Source organism: Sebastes fasciatus, chromosome 12 (genome assembly GCF_043250625.1).
Source record: "Sebastes fasciatus isolate fSebFas1 chromosome 12, fSebFas1.pri, whole genome shotgun sequence".
Taxonomy (NCBI): Eukaryota; Metazoa; Chordata; class Actinopteri; order Perciformes; family Sebastidae; genus Sebastes; species Sebastes fasciatus.
The window spans coordinates 238,606-262,530 of record NC_133806.1 but is presented as its reverse complement, the minus strand read 5'-3'; the positions used below and the strand labels follow the sequence as shown (position 1 = coordinate 262,530).

General features: G+C 42.6%; 1 protein-coding gene across 8 annotated transcripts in view; it reads left to right on the top strand.

The window, feature by feature from the left end:
- Positions 1-23,925, top strand: part of LOC141778290 (RNA-binding motif, single-stranded-interacting protein 3-like) — a 218,490-nt gene that overhangs the window by 75,976 nt on the left and 118,589 nt on the right. For 5 of the 8 annotated variants that reach the window (XM_074652467.1, XM_074652470.1, XM_074652469.1 and 2 more), the window contains one exon: positions 21,595-21,770. In XM_074652467.1, coding sequence (XP_074508568.1) covers positions 21,595-21,770 — 176 coding nt within the window. The remainder of the gene's footprint in view (positions 1-21,594; positions 21,771-23,925) is intronic. The other 3 variants (XM_074652473.1, XM_074652472.1, XM_074652474.1) reach the window with 1 other exon arrangement.

The window sequence follows — 23,925 nt, the reverse complement described above, 5'->3', positions numbered from 1 at the left end:
GGTCGTATTATGTATTTTCTACATGATAAAAGCTAACAGGCTACTACAGCCTTGGTAGGAAGATGCCAGGTAGCTGAGTATAGCAATGCTTCGTGTGTTTGGAATGACATTTTTACAGACATTTGTTTTTTACGTGTCAGCTGTTGCCCTACTTTATGTTTAGTGCTAATTATCAAATATAATATAAATTTTTTGTATAAATAAATATATTTATACAAAATATTGAATATTGAATATTATGTTTGAGATACTGTATCAATTCTCGGTTTCTCAGTTTTCCTAAAATTAGATTTTAAAACCCCAATTTATCACTTTGCTTACTGTATGGCAGTATATGGTGATATATCGGCCCGGTATCATCATCATACGTATGAAACCGACGGACTGTTGCCAACTAACACACGGCCCTAATGCTAACACACGGCCCTAATGCTAACACACGGCCCTAATGCTAACACACGGCCCTAATGCTAACACACGGCCATAATGCTAACACACGACCCTAATGCTAACACAGCACATAACATGGTGAACATGGGAACATTATATCTGCTATATGTTTTGAGATTAATACCAAAAAACGTTTACTGCTAAGAAGTGAAAGTCAATTGTCCGTTCAATTGCAACATCAGCGCCCAGCAGCAGAGCTACGCTTCCGCCATTTTGGACTGAAAGCCACTACGGGAAACCAGTAAAACGTCTGCCTTAAATTACCGTACAAAAGTAAAACAAGATGATTTCTATTCTAACCCTATGCCTCACAGAGCTGCTAGCACGGCTGTTAGCCTGCACCTAACCCCGTTTCTGTTGGCTTGTCTGCATATATAGATATATATCTATACCTATATATCTAGATATCTATAGATCTAGATATATAGATATATATCTATATCTACTGTATATCTATAGATATAGATATATTCTGTTGGCTTGTCTGCCCACATCATAGACTCTGCTGTATGTCACGGCCTGTGATGTTGCTGCGCTTATAGAGACATTTTAATTGATTTGCTAATGAGAGTAGACCCCCCCCCTCAACATACTGTACAAGCACACACACACACACACCGGTTCCTCTCTTTAGCTTGTCATTGTTGCCGTGGAGAAACATTATTCTGTGTGCACACTTCTTCTCTGGTCTCCATTCTCTGACCTGACGCTGTATAACTATATGAGTTCTGTCTTCTTCTCTGGTCTCCATTCTCTGACCTGATGCTGTATAACTGTATGAGCGTTCTGTCTTATTCTGATGGTAATGTGACGGTCTGAATGTGACCGGCTGAAAGGCTGAAAGGAGCCGGCGGAGGATTGTTCTGTTTCATTCAACAAAATACGCTAAAAAGTCATTCCTGGGATTAAAAAAAAAAGCTTGGCGGTGGATTTCCAGGCTCTGTTGTCATCTCTGCCGTCGCCCGTCGGCCCCCGGTTCATATGCTAATGAGCCAGAGCTTGATTGTTTCCTCATATTTTAATCTCCTGCACGGCGTTGGAGGAAAGGGGGGCAGCAGATAGGAGGAGTGTGAGTACTAGGGAGATGAGACGAGAGCAAAAGAGATGATGGACCTGGGAGAGAAGAGAGGGCAGCGGAGGGATGGAGGGGAGGAGAATGTTGAAGACAAAAGACGAGGATATGGAGTTATGTAGGAGGAGGAGGAGGAGGAGGAGATGGAGTTATGTAGGAGGAGGAGGAGGAGGAGGAGGAGGAGATGGAGTTATTTAGGAGGAGGAGGAGGAAGAGGAGTTATGTAGGAGGAGGAGGAGGAGGAAGAGGAGTTATGTAGGAGGAGGAGGAGGAGGAAGAGGAGGAGGAGATGGAGTTATGTAGGGGGAGGAGGAGGAAGAGGAAGAGGAGGAGGAGGAGGAGGAGGAGATGGAGTTATTTAGGAGGAGGAGATGGAGTTATGTAGAAGGAGGAAGAGGAAAGCAAAATGTTTTTCTGGAAGGGGGAACAGGTGAGGGACACGAGAGGGCAGGAAGATCTTATTAATATGCAGAAGCAGAGGATACGATAGAGAGGGATAGAAGGAGAGGATGAGATAAAGAGGGATGGAAGCGCTGCCGGTAGGAATAATAATAATATATATATATATAATAATAATATAATATACAGTTCACCATCCAGAGTTCATCAGCAGTGACAAAGAAGCGGAGCTGCTGCTGCTGAAACTCAATATTTAACATCGCTTCAGTTTAAACTTTGAGGGGAGTCACTAAAGAACAATGAAACCTCCAGACTCCCTCCTTTCACTCTAGGTCTGTATAAACCCAATCAGCAGCTCGTCTGCTGCCGCTCATCATGCAAACTGATGAAACACTGACCGGGGGGGCAAATGAGAGGAGGAGCAAGAGAGACTTTCTGGAATAAACTAACGTGTCATTTGCATAAATATACATAATAAAAGAGCTTTGTGCAAAGGCCCGCTTCAATATGCATTTCTCCCCTTTTAGTAACTTGCATGCTCGAGGTCAGGCAATTAAACAGGAAGAATGTAGCTTGATATGATTTCCTTGGGAATATACGTATATAAGTAGAATATAGGTATTTAAGTATCAGGCAGTGGAATGATGTTCTTGGACGTCACTCAGGAGAGGAGGTGTATTGTTTAGGAAGAGAGTGCACGGTCAGCAGCTTTAGATCTGTTAGTTACTGTGATTACTGCACAGTAACTAACTATATATATATATATTTAGTTAGTTACTGTGATTACTGCACAGTAACTAACTATATATATGTAGGGACCCACCATTGCTGGTGGCAAAGACAATGAACTACGATTCTCAGGATCCTTGAGTCATGCAGCCATTGGCTGTGGACTCAACTCAGTAGCCATTGGCTACTGTAGCATTCACACATAGGTGTGAAATTCAACCAGGACAAAACCAGAGGAATCTCTTTATTCCTCCTCTTTCTGCCCTTTCTTCTCACCTCCTGACCTGTGGAGGTGAGCTGCTGCTCTCCAGACCAGAAGCAGCTCTGCTCTCTGATCTATGGCCTGTTGGGAAACAGCCATAGGAACACAAGGAACCTCTAAGCAGAAGACACGAGAGCCTGCCTTTTTACCAACTAACTTCAAGCAACAACCACAAGGAAGTTAGCACCAAGCGATCAAGCTGCTGGGAAGAAGTATTGGAGCGATCAGCTTCCTCCAATCTGCACAACTTGATTTGAGCAGAGCAAAGACAACATCTTCGACTTGGAACCACAACTTCAACACATGGAATTACAAACCCTTTTCTTCCATGGATTGGTAACGTACTGGGCTTACCTTAGCAGTAGCAATTGCACATGACTGAGCAAGACTGTTCAACTTTGATTTCTAGGATGTACTTGTATTGATTTGGTTTAATGTTATTCATTGAGTTTGACGGTTGTGATATTATTTGTATTTGATATTTGGGTAGCTGGCTTCGCCACATCTGATGTGTTTAGTTTATGCTTCACATAGACAAGGTCTTGCATGCAAACTAACCATCTTTTCTAATCCACTGCATTATCTGATACACATTAAGATCACATACAGAAACTGTGAATTAGTTAAACATAAACATACAGCTTCAGATAATCTTAACCCCAATATCACCCCCCTCTCTGTCCTTCCTGAGCACATGGGCTCAGAAGAACAAAGAGGCATGTGGTGACATGTTGGCGGCCATCTTTGATCCCGCCATCTTTGTAGTTTTACAATGCTCGCCCTTTTCTGTAGGCAAGGCAAGGCAAGGCAGCTTTATTTGTATAGCACATTTCAACAACAAGGCAATTCAAGGTGCTTTACAGAAACATTCAAGAACATTGCGACAAAATGCAAAAGAACATTAAGAAATAATTAAAACAGTTATAAAAACATAAAAACATTAAAACATTAAAAATTTGAAAATAAAAACAAGCTAAAAATAAAAGCTAGGATAGAAACTAAAATTGCATAAAACTCAAAAGAGTAGAAGTTATAGTGCAGTGTCAGAATAAAAGGCACCCGCAAACAGGAAAGTTTTAAGCTTTGATTTAAAAGAAGTGAGAGTTGGAGCGGTCCTGCAGGTTTCTGGGAGCTTGTTCCAGATATTTGGTGCATAAAAACTGAATGCTGCTTCTGCATGTTTAGTTCTGACTCTGGGGACACTAAGCAGACCTGATCCAGATGACCTGAGAGGTCTGGATGGTTCATAACACAGCAGAAGATCAGAAATGTATTTTGGCCCTAAACCATTTAGTGCTTTGTAAACCAGCAGCAGTATTTTGAAATCAATTCTCTGAGAGACAGGCAGCCAGTGTAGAGACTTCAGAACTGGACTGATGTGATCCACTTTCTTGGTCTTAGTGAGGACTCTAGCAGCAGCATTCTGAATCAGCTGCAGCTGTCTGATCGATTTTTTAGGAAGACCAGTAAAGACGCCGTTACAGTAGTCAAGTCGGCTGAAGATAAATGCATGGACTAGTTTTTCCAAATCCTGCTGAGACATCAGTCCTCTAATTCTTCTTATATTCTTCAGGTGATAGAAGGCCGTCTTTGTAATTGTCTTAATATGGCTGTTAAAGCTCAGGTCTGAGTCCATGACTACACCAAGGTTTCTGGCTTGGTCTGAGCTTTTTAACATCACAGATTGTAGGTGAGCACTAACCTTTAATCTTTCTTTTTTGGCTCCAAAAACTACGACCTCAGTTTTGTCTTTGTTCAGCTGAAGAAAATTCTGGCACATCCAATTATTGACTTGTTCAATGCACTCACTCAGTGCTTGTATTGGACTGTAGTCTCCTGGTGATAGAGTTATGTAAATTTGTGTGTCGTCTGCATAGTTATGGTAATTTATTTTGTTGTTCTCAAAAATCTGACCCAGTGGGAGCATGTAGATGTTAAACAAAAGAGGCCCCAAGATGGAGCCTTGGGGAACTCCGCATGTGATTTTGTTCAGCTCAGATTTACAATTACCTATAGACACAAAGAAGTCCCTGTCTTTTAGGTAGGATTTAAACCAGCTGAGTGCTATGCCAGAAATACCCACCCAGTTTTCCAGTCGGTCTAGTAATATATTATGGTCAACCGTGTCGAATGCAGCACTGAGATCCAGTAAAACTAAAACCGTAGTTCTACCACTGTCTGTGTTCAATCGGATGTCATTGAAGACCTTAACAAGAGCAGTCTCAGTGCTGTGGTTTCGTCGAAAACCTGACTGGAAGACATCAAAAGAGTTGTTTAGTGCCAGAAAGCTATTTAATTTTTGAAAAACTGTTTTTTCAATTATTTTAGACAAGAATGGAAGATTTGATATCGGTCTGTAATTATTTACTACTGATGAGTCCAGATTGTTCTTTTTGAGGAGTGGTTTGATGACAGCAGTTTTCAGGGCCTGTGGGAAGACTCCTGAAACAAGAGATGCATTAACAATCTGTAAAAGCTCTGAGACCATACAATCTGATACTTTTTTGAAAAGGCCTGTTGGCAGAATGTCAAGGCAGCATGAGGAGGATTTTAGATGTTGTATGATTTCCTCCAGGTATGTCTGATTTATTGGATAAAACTGTGTCATGGTATTTGCGCCAGGTTTAAGTGGACGCAGGGGAAACAAACATCCTGTACCTGCTATGGAGGAAGTGACTGCTTGTCTGATTTTGTGAATTTTTTCTGTAAAAAAGGAAGCAAATTCATTGCAGGCCCTGGAGGATAAAAGTTCAGAGGCTACTGACACAGGAGGGTTTGTTAGCCTGTCGACAGTAGCAAATAGGGCACGTGCATTGTTATTGTTTTTGGTGATGATGTCAGAGAAGAAGGACCGCCTTGCATTTTTCAGTTCTGAATTATAAATGCAAAGTCTCTCTTTATAGATGTCATAATGAACTTGTAGATTTGTTTTCCGCCACTGGCGTTCAGCTTTTCGACACTCTCTTTTTTCATTTCTTACCAACATGGTATTTCTCCATGGAGATTTTTTCTTACTAGAGACAATCTTCACCGTTTTGGGTGCAATGGTATCAATAACCTTTGTCATTTTAGAATTGAAATTATCTACAAGCTCATTGACCGAGGTCCAGGGGAGGGTGGGTGTGGAAGAGAAAGCCTGAACAAATTGATCACTGGTGTTTTCAGTGATATACCTTTTTGTGATTATCTCTGTCTTATCATTTCTGTGCACAGGAAGAGTACTCTCAAAGAATACACAGGAATGATCAGACAGAGCAACATCCATCACTACAACCTTGGAAATGTTCAGGCCCTTTGATATGATTAAGTCCAAAGTGTGTCCCCTATTGTGTGTGGGCTCTGTCACATGCTGACTCATTCCATAGTTATCAAGAACCTGACACAGTTCTTTGGCCCCTCTGTCCTGTTGGTTGTCAACATGGATGTTAAAATCACCAACAATGACTACACAGTCAATGTCAACACAAATTACAGACAGCAGTTCAGTAAAATCATCAAAAAAGTTTGCACAGTATTTAGGTGGCCTGTAGATATTGAGAAACAAAGCTCGAGAAGAGGAGTTCAGCTGAAGAGCGACATATTCAAAAGAAGCAAAATGTCCATAAGATATCTGTTTGCATTGGAGAGAATCATTAAACAACATGGCAACTCCACCTCCTTTCTTATGCATTCTAGCTTCGCTCATAAAACTAAAGTTGGGAGGAGTTGACTCGATAAGAACAGCTGCACTGTTATTTTGGTCTAACCAAGTTTCAGTTAAGAACATAAAATCAAGCTTGTGCTCAATAATAAAATCATTGATTAAAAAACTTTTTCCTGCCAAAGACCTGACGTTTAACAGGGCTAGCTTTAATGTGCTAGAAGCATTATTATAATTTTTTGGGACATGGTTTGGCCGGCAAGGAATCAATGCTAAATTTGATAAATTAGCACAATCAGTCAAAATATTCCTGTTTCTTTGCAGATTCACCATTCTTTTTCTACTACTTATTAGAACTGAGATAGAAGAAGCTCTCATCACACAGGGCCCCAGCTTATCCTGGAAACAGTCACGTGTATCATTAGCCTTGAAGCCTGGACCCAACACATATCAATCTGTGCTTGCAACATTTTGTAAAGGAACATCCTTATCAGGCTGCGGAGACAGAGGCTGATTCCATCGTGGAGGGGATGGAGGTGGTGGGTGTCGTGTTTGTGGAGATGGTGCCAAAGTTGTTCGAGGTCGACCTCGTGGGGGGATCATGGGAGAGAAAATGGGTGTAGGGCGGGGAGTAAGTTTAGTTCCAGCATTGACCAGCTCCTTCATGTGGTCAGTGAACTCCAAGAGGGGGGAGGAGGGAGAAAGGGTGATAAGCGAGGATGAGGACGCCTCCTCTTGTCTCTGCTGTATCCCAGGGCTGGCTTGTGGTGTGGGGTGAAATGATTCTCCTTGAGGTCCCCTGGCACATTGTGTTGTGTCTTCGTCCAGTGGTGATTCCTCTTGTCTCGCGTCCTTGGCAGAGGGAACAGATGAATGACGCAGGAAGTAGAATAGGTTGGAGTTGAACAATTTTACTCCTGACTTGTTTAGGCAGAGTCCATCTGCCTTGAAGAGATGTCTGCGGTCCCAAAAAAAGTTAAAATTGTCAATAAAATGCACTGAGTGGGATTTACATGCTGTTGAAAGCCATGTGTTCAGTCCCAGCAACCTGCTGAATCTCTCGACTCCTCTTCTGATCGGCGGCAGGGGTCCACTGATAAACACCTGAGCATTCACAGAGCTGACCGTGTTTAGCAGACCAGTAAAGTCCCGTTTCAGCACTTCAGACTGTTGCTTCACAACATCATTCGACCCAATGTGCAATACCACATTTTTCACATTTGGGTGTGCAGTCACAATATCCAGGATTCTTTCTGCCAGATCAGAGATCATATCTTTGGGAAAACAGAGTACTTTGATGTCTTTACTCCACATGCTTTTCACATCTTTAACAGCAGCATCACCCACAATCAGAGTTTGAGTTTGAGGCCCAGTTGTTAGCTTTCCCTGTAGCCTTTTACCTTCAGAGTTGCTTTTGGTTCTTACCCTGCTGTGTGAAGAGTTGAGATTATCCAGGGCATCAGATCGAGATCCAGGGTCCTGCAACAGTGGAGCAAATCTGTTCTCCAGTTGCAAACTTCTTTGTTGGGGAGGTTTGTTACTCATCCTTCCTTTCACAGTTGTCCACGGTTGGACCTTACTTTGTACAGGGGTTGATGAGGCACTATGCTCGGATGCTAATGCAGGCCAGCCGGTCGCATCATATATCTGAGGGTGCTGGGTTCTGCCTCTAAGTTTTCCTCCCATTTCCCAGGGACATGATTTACGCTTTGGCTTTGCACCAAGAGCGTTCCAGGGAGGACTACTAGTCGATTTATTGCCCTCTTGATTCTTGGTGGTGTTGTTGGTGCTAATTAGCTTTCTATTAGCCTGTTCCAGTTCACTGTTTTGAATCAGTGGTAGAGTGGTTTCATTCCCACATAGTCCATTCACCTCCGCATTCACTTCGAGCCGGATAATCTTTGTTTCCAGCACTGCTATCTTCTGTAGAAGTTTGTAGTAGTCATCCGTGGAGAAGGGAGGCATCTTGCTGCTGATTAGCTTTAGCCAAGCACCTCGCTCCCGTTCACTATAGTACAGGCTTGTGCTGCTGATAGGCCGCGCTCACAAAGTAAAACAGTTTTTAAAATAGTGGTAGCCTTCAGTTTCTTTCATAAATTAAACTCCCAGTGATTTGTAAGTATCCAGGACCCGTTTTCCAAAAATTTAGTAGCGAAAGATAAGCATAGCAATGATAAAAAGAAAGCAAAGCGAAGAGCAACTCAGCGAAGCGTCTGCACCGGAGGAAGAGCAGGAAGCGCCTTTTTAATGGGCTCAGAAGAACAAAGAGGCATGTGGTGACATGTTGGCGGCCATCTTTGATCCCGCCATCTTTGTAGTTTTACAATGCTCGCCCTTTTCTGTAGGCAGACATCTTGAGACAAGAAGCCATCTTGTCTCTCTCCCCCTATCTCTCTCTCTCTCTCTCTCTCTCTCTCACAAACACACACACACACACACACATGCATGCTTACACACTTTGTTTGGTTTGTTTAGTTTAGTTATTTAGTTAGATTAATATTGTGTTTTAAACCTTTATTATCGTGTAAATAAATGTTTGTGGAATATACGCTGGTCTGTTTAATGTTGTACAAGAGTGAATAATGCCAACCTCTGCTATGTCAAGAACTCCGATATCCTTCAACCTTTACTATCTATTTTGGTTATAGTTATTAATTTAATTATTAATCAATGTTCCAAATTGATAGTTTAGTATATTTAATGAGACTATATTAACGTTATGGTTATTGGATCCTGATTCCAGGGTGGTGCCCCATTTATTATTAATGTTTATTGATAATTTTTATTAATATTAATAATTATATTATTATTTATTAATTAATTTGCTAATAACTAAACCTGTTACTGCCAAATCCCTACATTTTGGTGCCCCGTGTGAGGCATAGTAATATTGTTGGCAAATTATTCATAATTGTGCAATATAAATTTTCAGCATCATTTTTGGTCAAAAACAAAAATTTCATATTCCACTTCTAAACAAACCAAAAGTGTTTTCATTCTACACTACTAGTCTTCCACAGGAGTAGAAGGCCAGCTGTACTTTTAAACAAGTACATTGTGGTTAGAATTGTTATTTGAGAGAGTTTGATTATTAACAGTTTAAGCCTTTATAGTGTTAATTTTAATAACTTGCTTTTGCTGCTAATTCAAGTTGACCTACGCTGTAGACCTTGAATGAATTTTGATTCAGCATTTGAATACCACGTATTCAATGCAGTCTATTTGTCATATTTTGCTGTTAATAATGTTCCTTTAATGACACAGCGTGCCACCGGCCCTGTGTAACATAGAGAGCTTGTACCTGGCTGTGTAACTGCCAAGCATTCCAGCCTGAGTGGGTTAAATAGAGCCACAGTGTGCTAACAGCACTGTGATATAAGTTTGCAACCTAGCTGTTACTTCCACATGTTCCAGCTTGAGTCACCTTTAAGAAACATCACAACTGTTACTGCCCTGCATCTCAGTTAGTGCATGTTGTGTGTAAGCAAACTTCTTTTGTAAACCTATGTTTACTTTACTGGCCCCTTTTGTTTGATGCCCACTAGAGTCACTAGTTAGTGCTGTAGCTACCCCTCCTCCACAGGAAGCTACCCCCCATAGTGTAGGCCAGTGCATTGTTTGTTATGCTAGTGTACCTCCCTAAACTACACTACAAGGTGTCTGCCAACGCAACACCATACCCAACAACATTGTTTTTGTTTTCTACTAGACATCCTGTTTAGTTTCACCCTCTAATTCGAGGTATAACAATGGAGAACCCCTGTGTAGAGCTTTTTATTTCTTCCCTAGCACAGAGCCTAAACCTTGGCTGCCCTGAACTCATCAGCAGGTTGAGTTTCAGTGAGTGCAGGAAAGAAATGGAATCGCTCCTCACAGACAGGTGGGATGCGCAGACCGCATCCAAAGACTCATTGTTAAAATGCTTGCTTCTGATTTTCCACAGGCAAACTAGTCTTGCCGTTCAGAGCAAAGCAGCCCTGGAAAAGGAGGTAGATAGCCTAAGAACGCAAAGTGCTTGTCTCCTCCATGAAGTTCAGACGGCTGATAAGAAAGCCATGCGTTACTTAGAAGACCTGCATTCAGCAGAGTTAGCTCTTTTTCAATACAAAGAGAAATTGTTAGGGCTTAGACTACAATGTCTTTCCCCAGCACAGTCTGTCAGTCACTGTGATTCTGGTTACTCCGATTCACACTCCTCACTTGATGAGAGGTTAATTCCCTCTTCACTCAGAAGTAAAGGATTTCCAACCGACTCAAAGTCTTTGGGAATGAAGTCAGCTCCTCAACCTCCACTGAGAGAAAGAGTGAACAGCTACCTGACTTCCTATTGTTGTGAAACTGACAGTGAAGACACATGTAGTTTCTCTTCAAGAGATATCCTATCCCATGTTGTTCTCAGCTACTGAGAAATGACAATTTCATCTGTGCTCCTCCCTCCAAAGGTTTAGCCTGTTCAGCCTCTTTACCACTCTGTCACAAGGCTGATGACAGCTGTTCAGCCTCTGCTTCTCAGCCAGAGAGAACTTTAGCATGTGATGCACCAGTGCATTGTAATGCTAATTTAGTCTCGCCTTCATCAGAAAGCACCCCACAGAGTCCCCGCCATGAAGTGCTTGAATTCATAGCTAAAGACATTGAATGTTTTGATCCAGACAACTGTGATCATCACATTGATGACTATTTTAGGGAATTAGATCACAATCTAATTGACTTAACACACGCCACCCAATGGGAGAAAGTTAAACTTGTGTGGAAAACCAGCTCTAAAGCTGTGCACAAGTTTATACAGTCACAACCTCCCACTGTCAGAAATGACTATAGTGAGCTCCGTCATGCACTGATAGAAGAATTATCTTCTACTGCTGACGAGACCTCAGCGATGTTTGCAGCCCTTCAAATTAAACATTCACGTAGTGAGAATCCTAGAGATTACTACTAACGTTTAAGGCATGCATACTTCCAAGGTAAGAATGCGCCAGGCTTAGAAGAAAACACCATCTTCAAGTCCTTGTTTTTCTAGAACCTGCACCCATGTGTACGCACTCACGTCGTACTGAGGACGCATGAGGGTAACCCCTCACTGTGTGAGATAAGAAAGATGACACGGATAGCTTGGGAATCTCTGGTCATCTCCAAAAAGTGTTGCAAACCAACTGAGCCCACCAGCTCAAACACTGACCTGTCAAGCAGATCTGCCACCTCAAAAGACCACCTTCACAACAGGTCGAAGGGGGGTCACAAAAGGCTGCATAAGGACACTGAGCGTAACCACCATGTCCCCCAGTTGCGTAGAGATAGGCATTCACACAACAGAAGTGTTAGAAAGCCATACTCTGAAATTCTGTCCCAGAATTGGCGTGACCGGTCTGACGATGACCACAGCATCCCTGACCACAGTTCAGACTATGAACAAGGTTCAGAACATGAACATAATCTAGCAGACAGTGATAGCTACTCTGAGTGCCTCTCTGCCTCTGGCTACCTGGAGCGTTACAGCCCTGAGCCACGAGTTAAGCACGAGAGATCCAGAGTTATCTTCCCATGGTATTAGCTAACACATAGCTAACAGTGAGACAGACGCCAGATAATGGTGCCTTAATTTTCCTTTCTTTTTGCAGTTACTAGGGAAAGCTTGAGTTTGTTAGCAACAGCAAAAACTCAACTCAGACACCACTGTCCAACTTTACAAGTACACTTGGACCAACTCCTTGGTAGTATCTTGTTTAGAGATCACTAGTGCACAACACTAGCTTAGGACACCACATTATGACTGTACAGAACCAGTCATACACCTGTCCGCATTGTTTAAGGTGACACTCTCCGCATCTCACCTTAACAACTTAACACCTCTAACATTCCTGTTCTTCACTAACCCTATATCTAACAGAGAAACACTAGTCATGTATTTTATACAATGCTGTTGTTGTTGTTGTTTATCTGGTTTGGTTTGTAACTTAGGGACTGTTCTTGCTTAGCCAGGATAGATAGTTTTAACCAATGCCCAATTGGTTAATGAACTGCCCAGACGTTACAAAATTGAATGAACTGTTGAATGAACTTTTTCAATCATGGATTTAACAACTTTTGAGTTGTCCCCAGGGATTGGACTGTACAACCCCCAGGTTGTTTCCAAGGACCTGTGAACTGTTCAACCTTCTGTTTTGCTCTTGAAGGATGATACACATCTTAAGACCAAAAGGGGGGATGTAGGGACCCACTATTACTGGTGGCAAAGACAATGAACTATGCTTCTCAGGACCCTTGAGTCATGCAGCCATTGGCTGTGGACTCAGCTCAGTAGCCATTGTTTACTGTAGCATTCACACATAGGTGTGAAATTCAACCAGGACATAACCAGAGGAATCTCTTTGTTCCTCCTCTTTCTGCTCTTCACCTTCTCACCTCCTGACCTGTGGAGGTGAGCTGCTGCTCTCCAGACCAGAATCAGCTCTGCTCTCTGATCTATGGCCTGTTAGGAAACAGCCATAGGAACACAAGGAACCTCTAAGCAGAATACGCGAGAGCCTGCCTTTTTAACCTACTAACTTCAAGCAACAACCGCAAGGAAGTTAGCACCAAGCTATCAAGCTGCTGGGAAGAAGTATTGGAGCAATCAGCTTCCTCCAATCTGCACAACGTGATTTCGATATCCTTCAACCTTTACTATCTATTTTGGTTATAGTTATTATTATTAATTAACGTTCCAAATTGATAGTTTAGTATATTTAATGAGACTATATTAACGTTTTGGTTATTGGTCCCTGATTCCAGGGACCAATAACCAATATATATATATATTTAGTTACTGTGATTACTGCAGACGGTAAAGGTAGCACGTATGCAAGGAAACAGCTTAGCAAGGACTTGATTCTCAGCCAACATGTGCAGAGTACATTTGTTCAGTATGATATACTGGATGTGCATTGACAGACTTACTGGCCATAAACTGAAAATAACTGGAAGTGACTTGGTGGTTGTATTTCTTGTATTTCTGGGAAACGTGAGCTGTTACGCAGCGACCAAAGCTTTTTGTGTTGCTTTTTATTTTTTGCTCTTTTTTGGAATCACTGTCTTGGCCAGGTATATCTTACACATACCTGGAATTCATCTATTCCATTTAGTCCATCTTAGCTAGAAGCAGCAGCGGGCGTTCTCCAGAGCAGGAACATGTCCTTTATTTATATATATATATATATCCTAACAAAGATTCAAATCAATCTCAAGTTGAAGAGCTGGGCTGTAAACTCCCACCTCCCTTCTCTCTGACCTCCTCAGAGTTTATCAACGTCACCGCGGTCTCTCCATCATCTCCTTATCTCCACCAGGCCGGTCAGCACCGAGTCCAGACTAGACGGGATGTTTGTGCAACGTGTTTATGACAGCTGAGTGTTGTTGATGCTTTCTGTTGCTGATGTTAACAAGAGAGATGGAGAGATGGAGAGATGGAGAGGTGGAGGGCTGGAACACGGCGTTCCACCGGGAAGCAACCTAGACGACCTGAAGGAAGGAAGGAGAGAGGAGAGAGGAGAGATAAACAAGAGGACTAGTGAGACAGGAAGTGGAAGGACATGAACTGTAATGGCGGGTAGATGAACAGGCAGAAAGAGAGATCAGCGTTATCACACTGCTAGTTCTAAAACTCAGGAACAAAGACTTTATTTCCAGAAGAACTCACCGACAGAATGCGTTTTTAGTATGTGAGAAATATTTAGATGAAAAAGATGATCAGTTTTACCAGGGTTTACCAGGGTTTACCAGGTATTGTATTATACATGTGGTCCAGTGTAGAATACAGTTACTGCTACAAACATACAGATGTTGTGGTTTGTTCTTCTGAAACAGGCCGCGCAGACGACAGATTCTCATTATATTATTATAATAAAGTCATCTTATTTCCATTCTGGTTGACCTCACAATGAGCTGACACCCTGGTAAAACCCTGGTAAAACCCTGGTAAAACCTGGTAAAACCCTGGTAAACCCTAGTAAACCCTGGTAAACCCTGGTAAACCCTAGTAAACCCTGGTAAACCCTGGTAATACCCTGGTAAAACCCTGGTAAAACCCTGGTAAACCCTGGTAAAACCCTGGTAAACCCTGGTAAAACCCTGGTAAACCCTAGTAAACCCTGGTAAAACCCTGGTAAAACCTGGTAAAACATGATATCCAGTTATTTCTGCAGAATGTCTGCAGCTCCTGAAACACTTCACCCCCTTAAATTACAATACTTCTGTCTGTATTATAGTTAGTTATTATAGTTAAAGCTAGTATTACACTTGTACATTAAAGTGGTTGGTGTGGTAGGTTTTAATAATTTAATAACCCTGATTACAAGGAGTCATATTTGACATGTAGAGTTGTTCAGGTACATTACTTTAAAAGTCTGTCATTTTAATGTGAAACATGCAGACATGTTGTAGGTTATAAATTAATAAGTTATACAAGTAATAGTATTATTTTTATTATTGTTGTCATGATTATTATTACTATTCTTCATGTTTTATTATCATTATTTTATTATCACACACATATATGTATGTATATATATATATATATATATATATATATATGTATGTGTATACATATACACATATATATGTATATACACGCCATAAAACACAATAAAATCAATAATAGTTTAATTATTCAGTATTTTTATTGTTTATTAATTTATTATAATTCTGAGGACTGTTCTTATTTTGACATTATGTTCTTTTCTATGTTTCTCCCTCGAAAAAGAGATTTTAATCTCAAGGGACTTCCTGGTTCCATAACGGTTAAATAAATATAATAATAATAAATAATTATATGGGAAAGAAGCATGGCAATACTATATTTTGCTATCTTGGAAAAATGATGCTTCACAACAAAAACATTGTCAGGCCGAACTTGAAGAAGTACAAATCCTTTTTCTGGAAGAAACTGGAGTTATTTCATTAAATAGGGTTCGGGTGTGATTTCCTCACGCAGCCAGTATCAGTTAGTCTCCGGACTGATCCCAGGCTTTCCCTCTAGAACACATTCTTCAACGTGACACTTGGAAACCTGCTACTGTATTGGATATTGTTATTTATACCTGAACACAGCATCTCCTGTGCTTCCCCTATGATACGTTTCCTTCCTTTATTTTAATCATTTAAAGTATTTATTCTTCTGTGTGGCGATGGCGACAGCCTTCCAGTCCAACAAGACCTGGACAGGTTGATGATTTGTTGTCTTTTCAAGGTTTCCGACAGAAGCGGTAGGCTTAATTTAGCTGCTAGAGTAATCTCTAAACAGGGAGCCGTGTTTCCATTCCAGTGTTTTCATCAGCTCTTCCTTAAACCCTTCCGCTGCTGAGTTCAGAAGCAGAATCTCAGCTGGGCACAAAAATAGACGCATTCTTTCCTCTGTGTTTCAGGAAGCATCAGAAGAGGCCGGAGAAGCCGCTCTCCCATGTCCCCCTCTTTCCTTTCTCCATTGTCCCGTCCTCTCTCCCCTCATCCTTTCTCACTCGTCATCAGCCATCCCTCTACTCTTCTCTCACCGCCGTATCTCTACGCCTTCCTTCCTACCTTTCACCCAACGTTCACCCCTCTCTGGGACTGAGCAACTTCCTCTCCTCTCCTCTCCTCTCCTCTCCTCTCCTCTCCTCTCCTCTCCTCTCCTCTCCTCTCCTCTCCTCCCTTTCTACCATCACTTAGTGAGTCTTTCCATCCCTTCATCTACAGTCAGCTCAGTGTTATCCTCGTTAAGGTCTCTGCATATGAGCTGTAGAGTGACAGCAGTAGTTGTGCATCATATTGAAGTGAGGTGGAGGAGCGTACAGCTGCAGAGATACTGTTACTGTGATGCTGTGTGTCTTTCTGTCTGTCTTATCTCTGCATCATCTCTGTCCTGCTCAAACTAAGATTAATGTGCACAGATACAACAGCAACACACACACACACACACACACGCACACACACACACACACACACACACACACACACACACACACACACACACACAGAGCCTCAGTATCCTACTGAAGATAGCAGGGGAAACCTGACCTTAGCAAGGTCAATACACTTCTACCGGAACTCTGGAAACACTTATGTGTGTGTGTGTGTGTGTATGTGCGTGTGTATGTGCGTGCGTGCGTGCGTGCGTGCGTGCGTGCGTGCGTGCGTGCGTGTGTGTGTGTGTGTTTGGGGGGAGGGAGCTACTCATTGTTTGGAAAGTAGAGAACTCTTTAGGGACACAAGAGGGCTATCTATAGACGTGTGTGTGTGTGTGTGTGTGTGTGTGTGTGTGTGTGTGTGTGTGCGTGCGCGTGCGCGTGCGCGTGCGCGTGTCTCTGTGTGTGTGTGTGTGTGTTTCATGCATTCTAACCAGCCCTGAATAAAGTAGTGGACGGATAGAGAGGACGGTCAGCAGTCACAGACTGGGCTGAATGACAGACGGGTGGTAGGTGGTGGTAGATGGTAGGTGGTAGATGGTAGATGGTGGTAGGTGGTGGTAGATGGTAGGTGGTGGTAGGTGGTGGTAGATGGTAGGTGGTGGTAGATGGTAGGTGGTAGATGGTAGGTGGTGGTAGGTGGTGGTAGATGGTAGATGGTAGGTGGTGGTAGGTGGTAGATGGTGGTAGGTGGTAGATGGTAGGTGGTGGTAGATGGTAGGTGGTGGTAGGTGGTGGTAGGTGGTAGATGGTGGTAGGTGGTGGTAGATGGTAGGTGGTGGTAGGTGGTAGGTGGTAGATGGTAGATGGTAGGTGGTGGTAGATGGTAGGTGGTGGTAGATGGTAGGTGGTGGTTGGTGGTAGGTGGTAGATGGTGGTAGGTGGTGGTAGATGGTGGTAGGTGGTGGTAGGTGGTAGATGGTGGTAGATGGTGGTAGATGGTAGGTGGTGGTAGATGGTAGGTGGTGGTAGGTGGTGGTAGATGGTAGATGGTGGTAGATGGTAGATGGTAGGTGGTAGATGGTAGGTGGTGGTAGATGGTAGATGGTGGTAGATGGTAGATGGTAGGTGGTGGTAGATGGTAGATGGTAGGTGGTGGTAGATGGTAGGTGGTGGTAGGTGGTAGATGGTGGTAGGTGGTGGTAGATGGTGGTAGATGGTAGGTGGTGGTAGATGGTAGATGGTGGTAGATGGTAGATGGTAGGGTAAAGGGCGGGTCGCATCAGCATTTAAATACGGACAAATTACGTCAAAACAAGGATCACGTGTGCAAAGTAAATCCAATTAAATCCAACGTGAATCCGACGTGAATCCACACTAATTGTTTGCGTCAGTGTTGACAGTGTCAACCTTTGAGGAAACAGAGAGCTGAAGAGTCCAAAGTGGAGGAATCTATTGCAGCTTATTAGCTGTGTTGCGCCGATACTAGATCAGATATCGGGCCGATACTGACTCAAATAGCTGGATTGGTATCGGCTGACAATGGAGCCGATTCAGTTCTATTCAATATTCAATTCTATGTTTGTATACTATATGCATTATATACTGGAATTGTATTACTGTTTAAGTTTGGACCAGTTTGTTGCTTCATTAAAAAGGTTCAAACTTAAACTGAAATTCCTTTTCATCAAGATTTTATACCAAGCTGCTGGTGCACGATTCATATTTTAATAATAAATTACAATTAAATTTGCATCTATATATATTATATCTGTATTTATTGGTTACATTTTGTTTTACAAAGTTAGGAAAACAATGTTTATGATCCCAATCACTTCCACACAGTGAGGCATACAGTTTATTAATTAAACACTGGTATCGGATCGGTACCCAAAGCCCAGGGACGATATCGCCATCAGTACCGGGACTGAAAAAGTCTGGTTGGTGCATCTCTATACTTCTGCAGTATAAACTGCTGAACACAAGAGGAATGTTTTGTGGGCAGTTATGAGACGTGTATATATACATATATATATATATATATATATAGAGAGAGAGAGAGAATATATATAGAGAGACATATGACAGGAGATGAACTTCATAAACTGTGATCTGTTCTGTTGGTGACGCAGCTTCAGAGAGCTTGTTAATGGGACCAAAGAAAACAGCTGTTTCAAAAGAAATAAAGATTAAATATTTGTTGGATTCAATGATGATATCTATTAAAGACGAACACAACCAGTAAGGTGTTGAGCCGCAACCCTCCGGAAGAGCTGCGTTGTTTCTTATTGCAAGAACTGTATGAAATATTGAAAGATGTGCTTAATACCTTTTTCTTGAGAATGAGTAAGTGAAATGGTTTCCCTCTGCTCTCAGCCCTCTCTGCAATCCACTCTCCAGACAAATATACGCTCATTAGGTAGTCAGCAGCATGCACATATGACACCGCGCAGCGATGCTTCGCGGTGCGTCGCTGTTCACAGGCTCAGCCGTGCATGAAATCTACGAAAAGCCGGTGACTGTGTTTGCTTTGTGTGACAGTTTGTGTCGCTGCCTCAGAGCCTTTTTCCCCACTGAGAGAGCTGCTCCACTGTACTAAGTGTGTCAACACTACCAGCTGAGAGGCAGCCTTCAGTCCACACACCCCGACTGCACAATAATCCTTAAAAGAGAGGAACTGGGAGGGAGGGAGGAATATAGAGCGAGTATGTGGGAAGTGGAAGGATGGAGGTGAAAAGAGCAAGAGATTGAACGATGGTGGAGTTGAATTTGACAGTGAGCGAGAGAGGGAGAAGAGAGGAGAAAGAGAGATTTCAGTGTTTCAAAGGATTTCCCCATCATAGTCTCTGACACATTACATACACGGCTCACTATCGGCCGGCCCTGACAGCTGCACAAATTGGCTGAAAGAGGTTCCCTGGGCCAGGCCTTTGATCAGGTGTGTGTGTGTTGTGTCAGCGAGTGAGGAGAGATGTTGTGCATACCTGGACATGTGAGTGTGTGTGTGAGTGAAGAAAGGCTCTTCTATAGTGGAATGAAATGAATGTCCACAGATAAGGCTGACAGTGAGCGTGTGTGTTATGTTTGCGTGCGTATGTTGCATGTGCCGGGCATGTGTTTCAATGCGTCTTATCTTCAGCATGTTGTACCTTTTATTCTGCTGCTATTTCTCTTTCTGATTTCAGCCCGGGGTCTTTTATTTGCATCTGACACTTCCCATCAAGCGCATATCCGTGTTATCTTTCAGAGGTGGTCGGTAAACAAACTCATTGTTAAAAGGCTCATATCGACACAGTTCAGGCTTTGAAGCAGGGAGGTTTTCATTATCCTGATCACAGGCGCCGCATGGAGACGCAGACACGCACCTCTGCTGGGCACTGAGCAGCTCCTCTGGAGGAACCTGGAGTTTGATGCTTTACTAAAAATGTCTTGAACAAGAAAACGGCTTCAGGATATCAGACTCTTCTTGTCGCTCTTTACAGGAATGATATTAACACATTTCCATTGTATTTTCAGGATGTGCTGATGTTTTAGAAACGTAAGCAGTGTGGCTCTAGGGATGGTCCTCTGAGGCCCATGAATGTGCACAGTATTGGGCGTTAGTCATCCCCAGAGGATGAACCCTACACATATACTACACTACCTATACAGGACTTTTCTTCCAGCGCCATAATGACGTGGATATTTTTGGGTTGTAGTGAAATGGATGGATTGCATATATTCAAGGTCCTAAGAGGATGCATTTTAATGACTCTGGTGATCCTCTGACTTTCCTCCAGTGACACCAGCACGGTGACATGTTTTGGTTTTTCATCAAATGTTTCAACAACTTTTTAATGGACTGCCATTAAATTTGGTAAACCTTCATGTTTCCCTCAGGATGAATAATAATAACGTTTTCATCAGGTCACAATTTGAACGTGTCCAATACTTTGGTTTATGACCTAATACCATCAGCCCCAGATGGACTTTATGTTTAGGGCTAATAAGCAAATGTTAACATGCCCACTAAGATGGTGCACATGGTAAATATTATACCAGTTAAACATCTGCATGTTAGCATTGTCATTGTGTGCACGTTAGAAGGCTAATGTTAGCATTTAGCTCAAAGCACTATCCTGGCTGTAAACTAGTTGCTGCAATCCATTGCAAGTCGGAAGTCGATAATTCCGAGTTGGTATTCCCGACTTCCAATCTAAATGCATCCCGATGCATCAGCTCGGGAAAACATGGACGCGAGCAGCAAACTGATGACGTATAAAGACTTTAAATCTTTAAATGAACAACTAGAGAATCCTGTAGGGATGGAAATCTAATTCAAGACATTTTAAGGATCCGTGGGAACCTTGTGAAAAGAGATGGGAGGAGTAGACTAAACCGCAGGCTACATGCAAGACTTCAATGTGCTATCATCTGTGCTATCATCTGTGCTATCATCTGTGCTATCATCGGTGCTATCAAGTACAACTCAACTGAAAGGAAATGGCAGCTACAACGTTGTTACAGGATGTTTCACAACACAAACACTGCATAAAGTAAAGAATGATGAGAATGTAATTGACTGTGTGCGCCGCCATGTTTCTGTGTCTTCAGGTGTGTTTATGTCGGTGAACTGGAGCTGCAGCATTCGTCTCGTTTGTACACAAACGACGAGCCATTCTTCATGAATTTAGCAAACCTTGTTGGTTATTCTAATGACATTCAGTTAGTTAGTTAATTAGATATTCAGTTTACATCGATATATGACGAAGGAAAACAACAAATCCTATCCTCCCTTTTAAAAGCTGGAGCCAACAGTTGACAGTTATGCTTCATAAATGACTTCAATAATTAATATAATTGATTAATTGGATCAGGTAATTTAAGCAATAGTGACGTTTATGCATTTCTCACATTTTAATTGTCGTAGTTTGCAGACCCAGAGACAGTATAATGTTCAGTGAACACTGTCGGGAGAAAAAATGCCAAACTGCAAATGCACTCTGAACCCATCATCATCCAAACACTCATTAATCCTCACGCTGCCAGAAATGGTCTTTCCTATCTTCTTAAGTCATGTAGTCGGCACGGAGCTCCGTATCGGACAGTGGAGTTCAATTTGTGATTATTGTGGCACAGAAAATCTATATTATTGTGTTTTGACCTGAAGTGACCTTTCCATCACTTTCTCTCTTGTTCTCTGCAGCAGTCCTATGCACCTCCTCCTCAGCCCATGGCTCCGCCCAGCCCCGGCACCACAGGAGGAGGAGGAGGAGGTCATCATGGAGGAGGGCTAATGGAGCAGCTTAGTAAGACCAACCTGTACATCAGAGGCCTTCCACCTGCCACCACCGACCAGGACCTCATCAAACTCTGCCAGCCGTGAGTTCTATTCTGTTCTGTTCATCTTGATCTGACCCGGTCCTGATATGTTCATCCTGATCTGACCCGGTCCTCCTTCAGTGCAGCTGAGCTCCGTTCACTTCAGCTCGTGGTAATTCGTTTTGCGTGAGTCCAACAGCATCTTATGAGTATCAACGTTTGCTCCTGACCTCTCTGCCCGTCCCCCCTGTGCTTCCTCAGAGGACCTAACCCATCCGCTCTCCTCTGCACTGGCTCATCTCCACACATGCTGCACAAGGACGGACACATGCATCCTTGTCTCAGTCAGCAGAAGACGTAAAGCCCTCAGTCTTTGACAGATATGCCAAAGGTTTGAGACTTTTCTTCTTTATAGACATGGTAATATTTTACAGCATGGCAGGCGATTCTTCAAGGTTCTGGTGATCTGGTGAGGTTCTGGTTCTGGTGATCAGTTCCAGGCATTGAGTTCTATTCTTGTAGTGTAGACATTATTATAGTAGAGTTGTGCTCAGTGGGGCCTTTATGACTTTGAGAAGGGAATGTAGTGAATAGCATGCAGGAGAATGCTTGTCTTATAGCCAAGTGGGTTCTACACTGTGCCCAGATTTTTTAGGAGCCTTTAATAACAGGGTTTCCTGCAACCTTCAAATTGAGAGGTAGCGGAGCGCAAACTAAGGATCCAAGGTTTGCAGGGCCATTAAAGCTCCAGACCTCTCTGATCCTCTGCCAGTGAAATCCAGCGGTATTGGAGCTGATCAGATGATCATCTTCATTATTAGCTATGTTACATCTGAAAAAATCCAGTTTATTTGAACCCACCGTGCTTTGGAAGAAGCAATTGGCAGTTTGGGCGGTTGTGAATGCAGTAATCGTTCTCTGTTGCCAACCAAAACAACCGTACCGAGACTTCTCATTAGAGGTGGTCGTTTCCAAACCAGAACGCCGGCTTCCTGTGATGCATTTGTTGAGATGGACACAGGTAAACCGTTAATGGCTGACATGAGTGGGAGAGGTCGGACCTGGACTTCTGCTGAAGTCCGATGACAGATGTTAACATCTGGACCCAAGAGAACATCAACAGAATATACTAAATACAATCCACAAAAACAGACATTTATAAATCTGACCCAATGGGATTGATTCTATTATTATTATCAATAATACTATCTACTAGAGAGGGTCTAGTTAATACCACCGATGAAGCAGCTCTACTAGAGAGGGTCTAGTTAATACCAACGATGAAGCAGCTCTACTAGAGAGGGTCTAGTTAATACCACCGATGAAGCAGCTCTACTAGAGAGGGTCTAGTTAATACCACCGATGAAGCAGCTCTACTAGAGAGGGTCTAGTTAATACCACCGATGAAGCAGCTCTACTAGAGAGGGTCTAGTTAATACCACCGATGAAGCAGCTCTACTAGAGAGGGTCTAGTTAATACCACCGATGAAGCAGCTCTACTAGAGAGGGTCTAGTTAATACCAACGATGAAGCAGCTCTACTAGAGAGGGTCTAGTTAACGATGAAGCAGCTCTACTAGAGAGGGTCTAGTTAATACCACCGATGAAGCAGCTCTACTAGAGAGGGTCTAGTTAACGATGAAGCAGCTCTAATAGAGAGGGTCTAGTTAACGATGAAGCAGCTCTACTAGAGAGGGTCTAGTTAATACCACCGATGAAGCAGCTCTACTAGAGAGGGTCTAGTTAATACCAACGATGAAGCAGCTCTACTAGAGAGGGTCTAGTTAATACCACCGATGAAGCAGCTCTACTAGAGAGGGTCTAGTTAATACCACCGATGAAGCAGCTCTACTAGAGAGGGTCTAGTTAATACCACCGATGAAGCAGCTCTACTAGAGAGGGTCTAGTTAATACCACCGATGAAGCAGCTCTACTAGAGAGGGTCTAGTTAATACCAACGATGAAGCAGCTCTACTAGAGAGGGTCTAGTTAATACCACCGATGAAGCAGCTCTACTAGAGAGGGTCTAGTTAATACCAACGATGAAGCAGCTCTACTAGAGAGGGTCTAGTTAATACCAACGATGAAGCAGCTCTACTAGAGAGGGTCTAGTTAATACCACCGATGAAGCAGCTCTACTAGAGAGGGTCTAGTTAATACCAATGATGAAGCAGCTCTACTAGAGAGGGTCTAGTTAATACCAACGATGAAGCAGC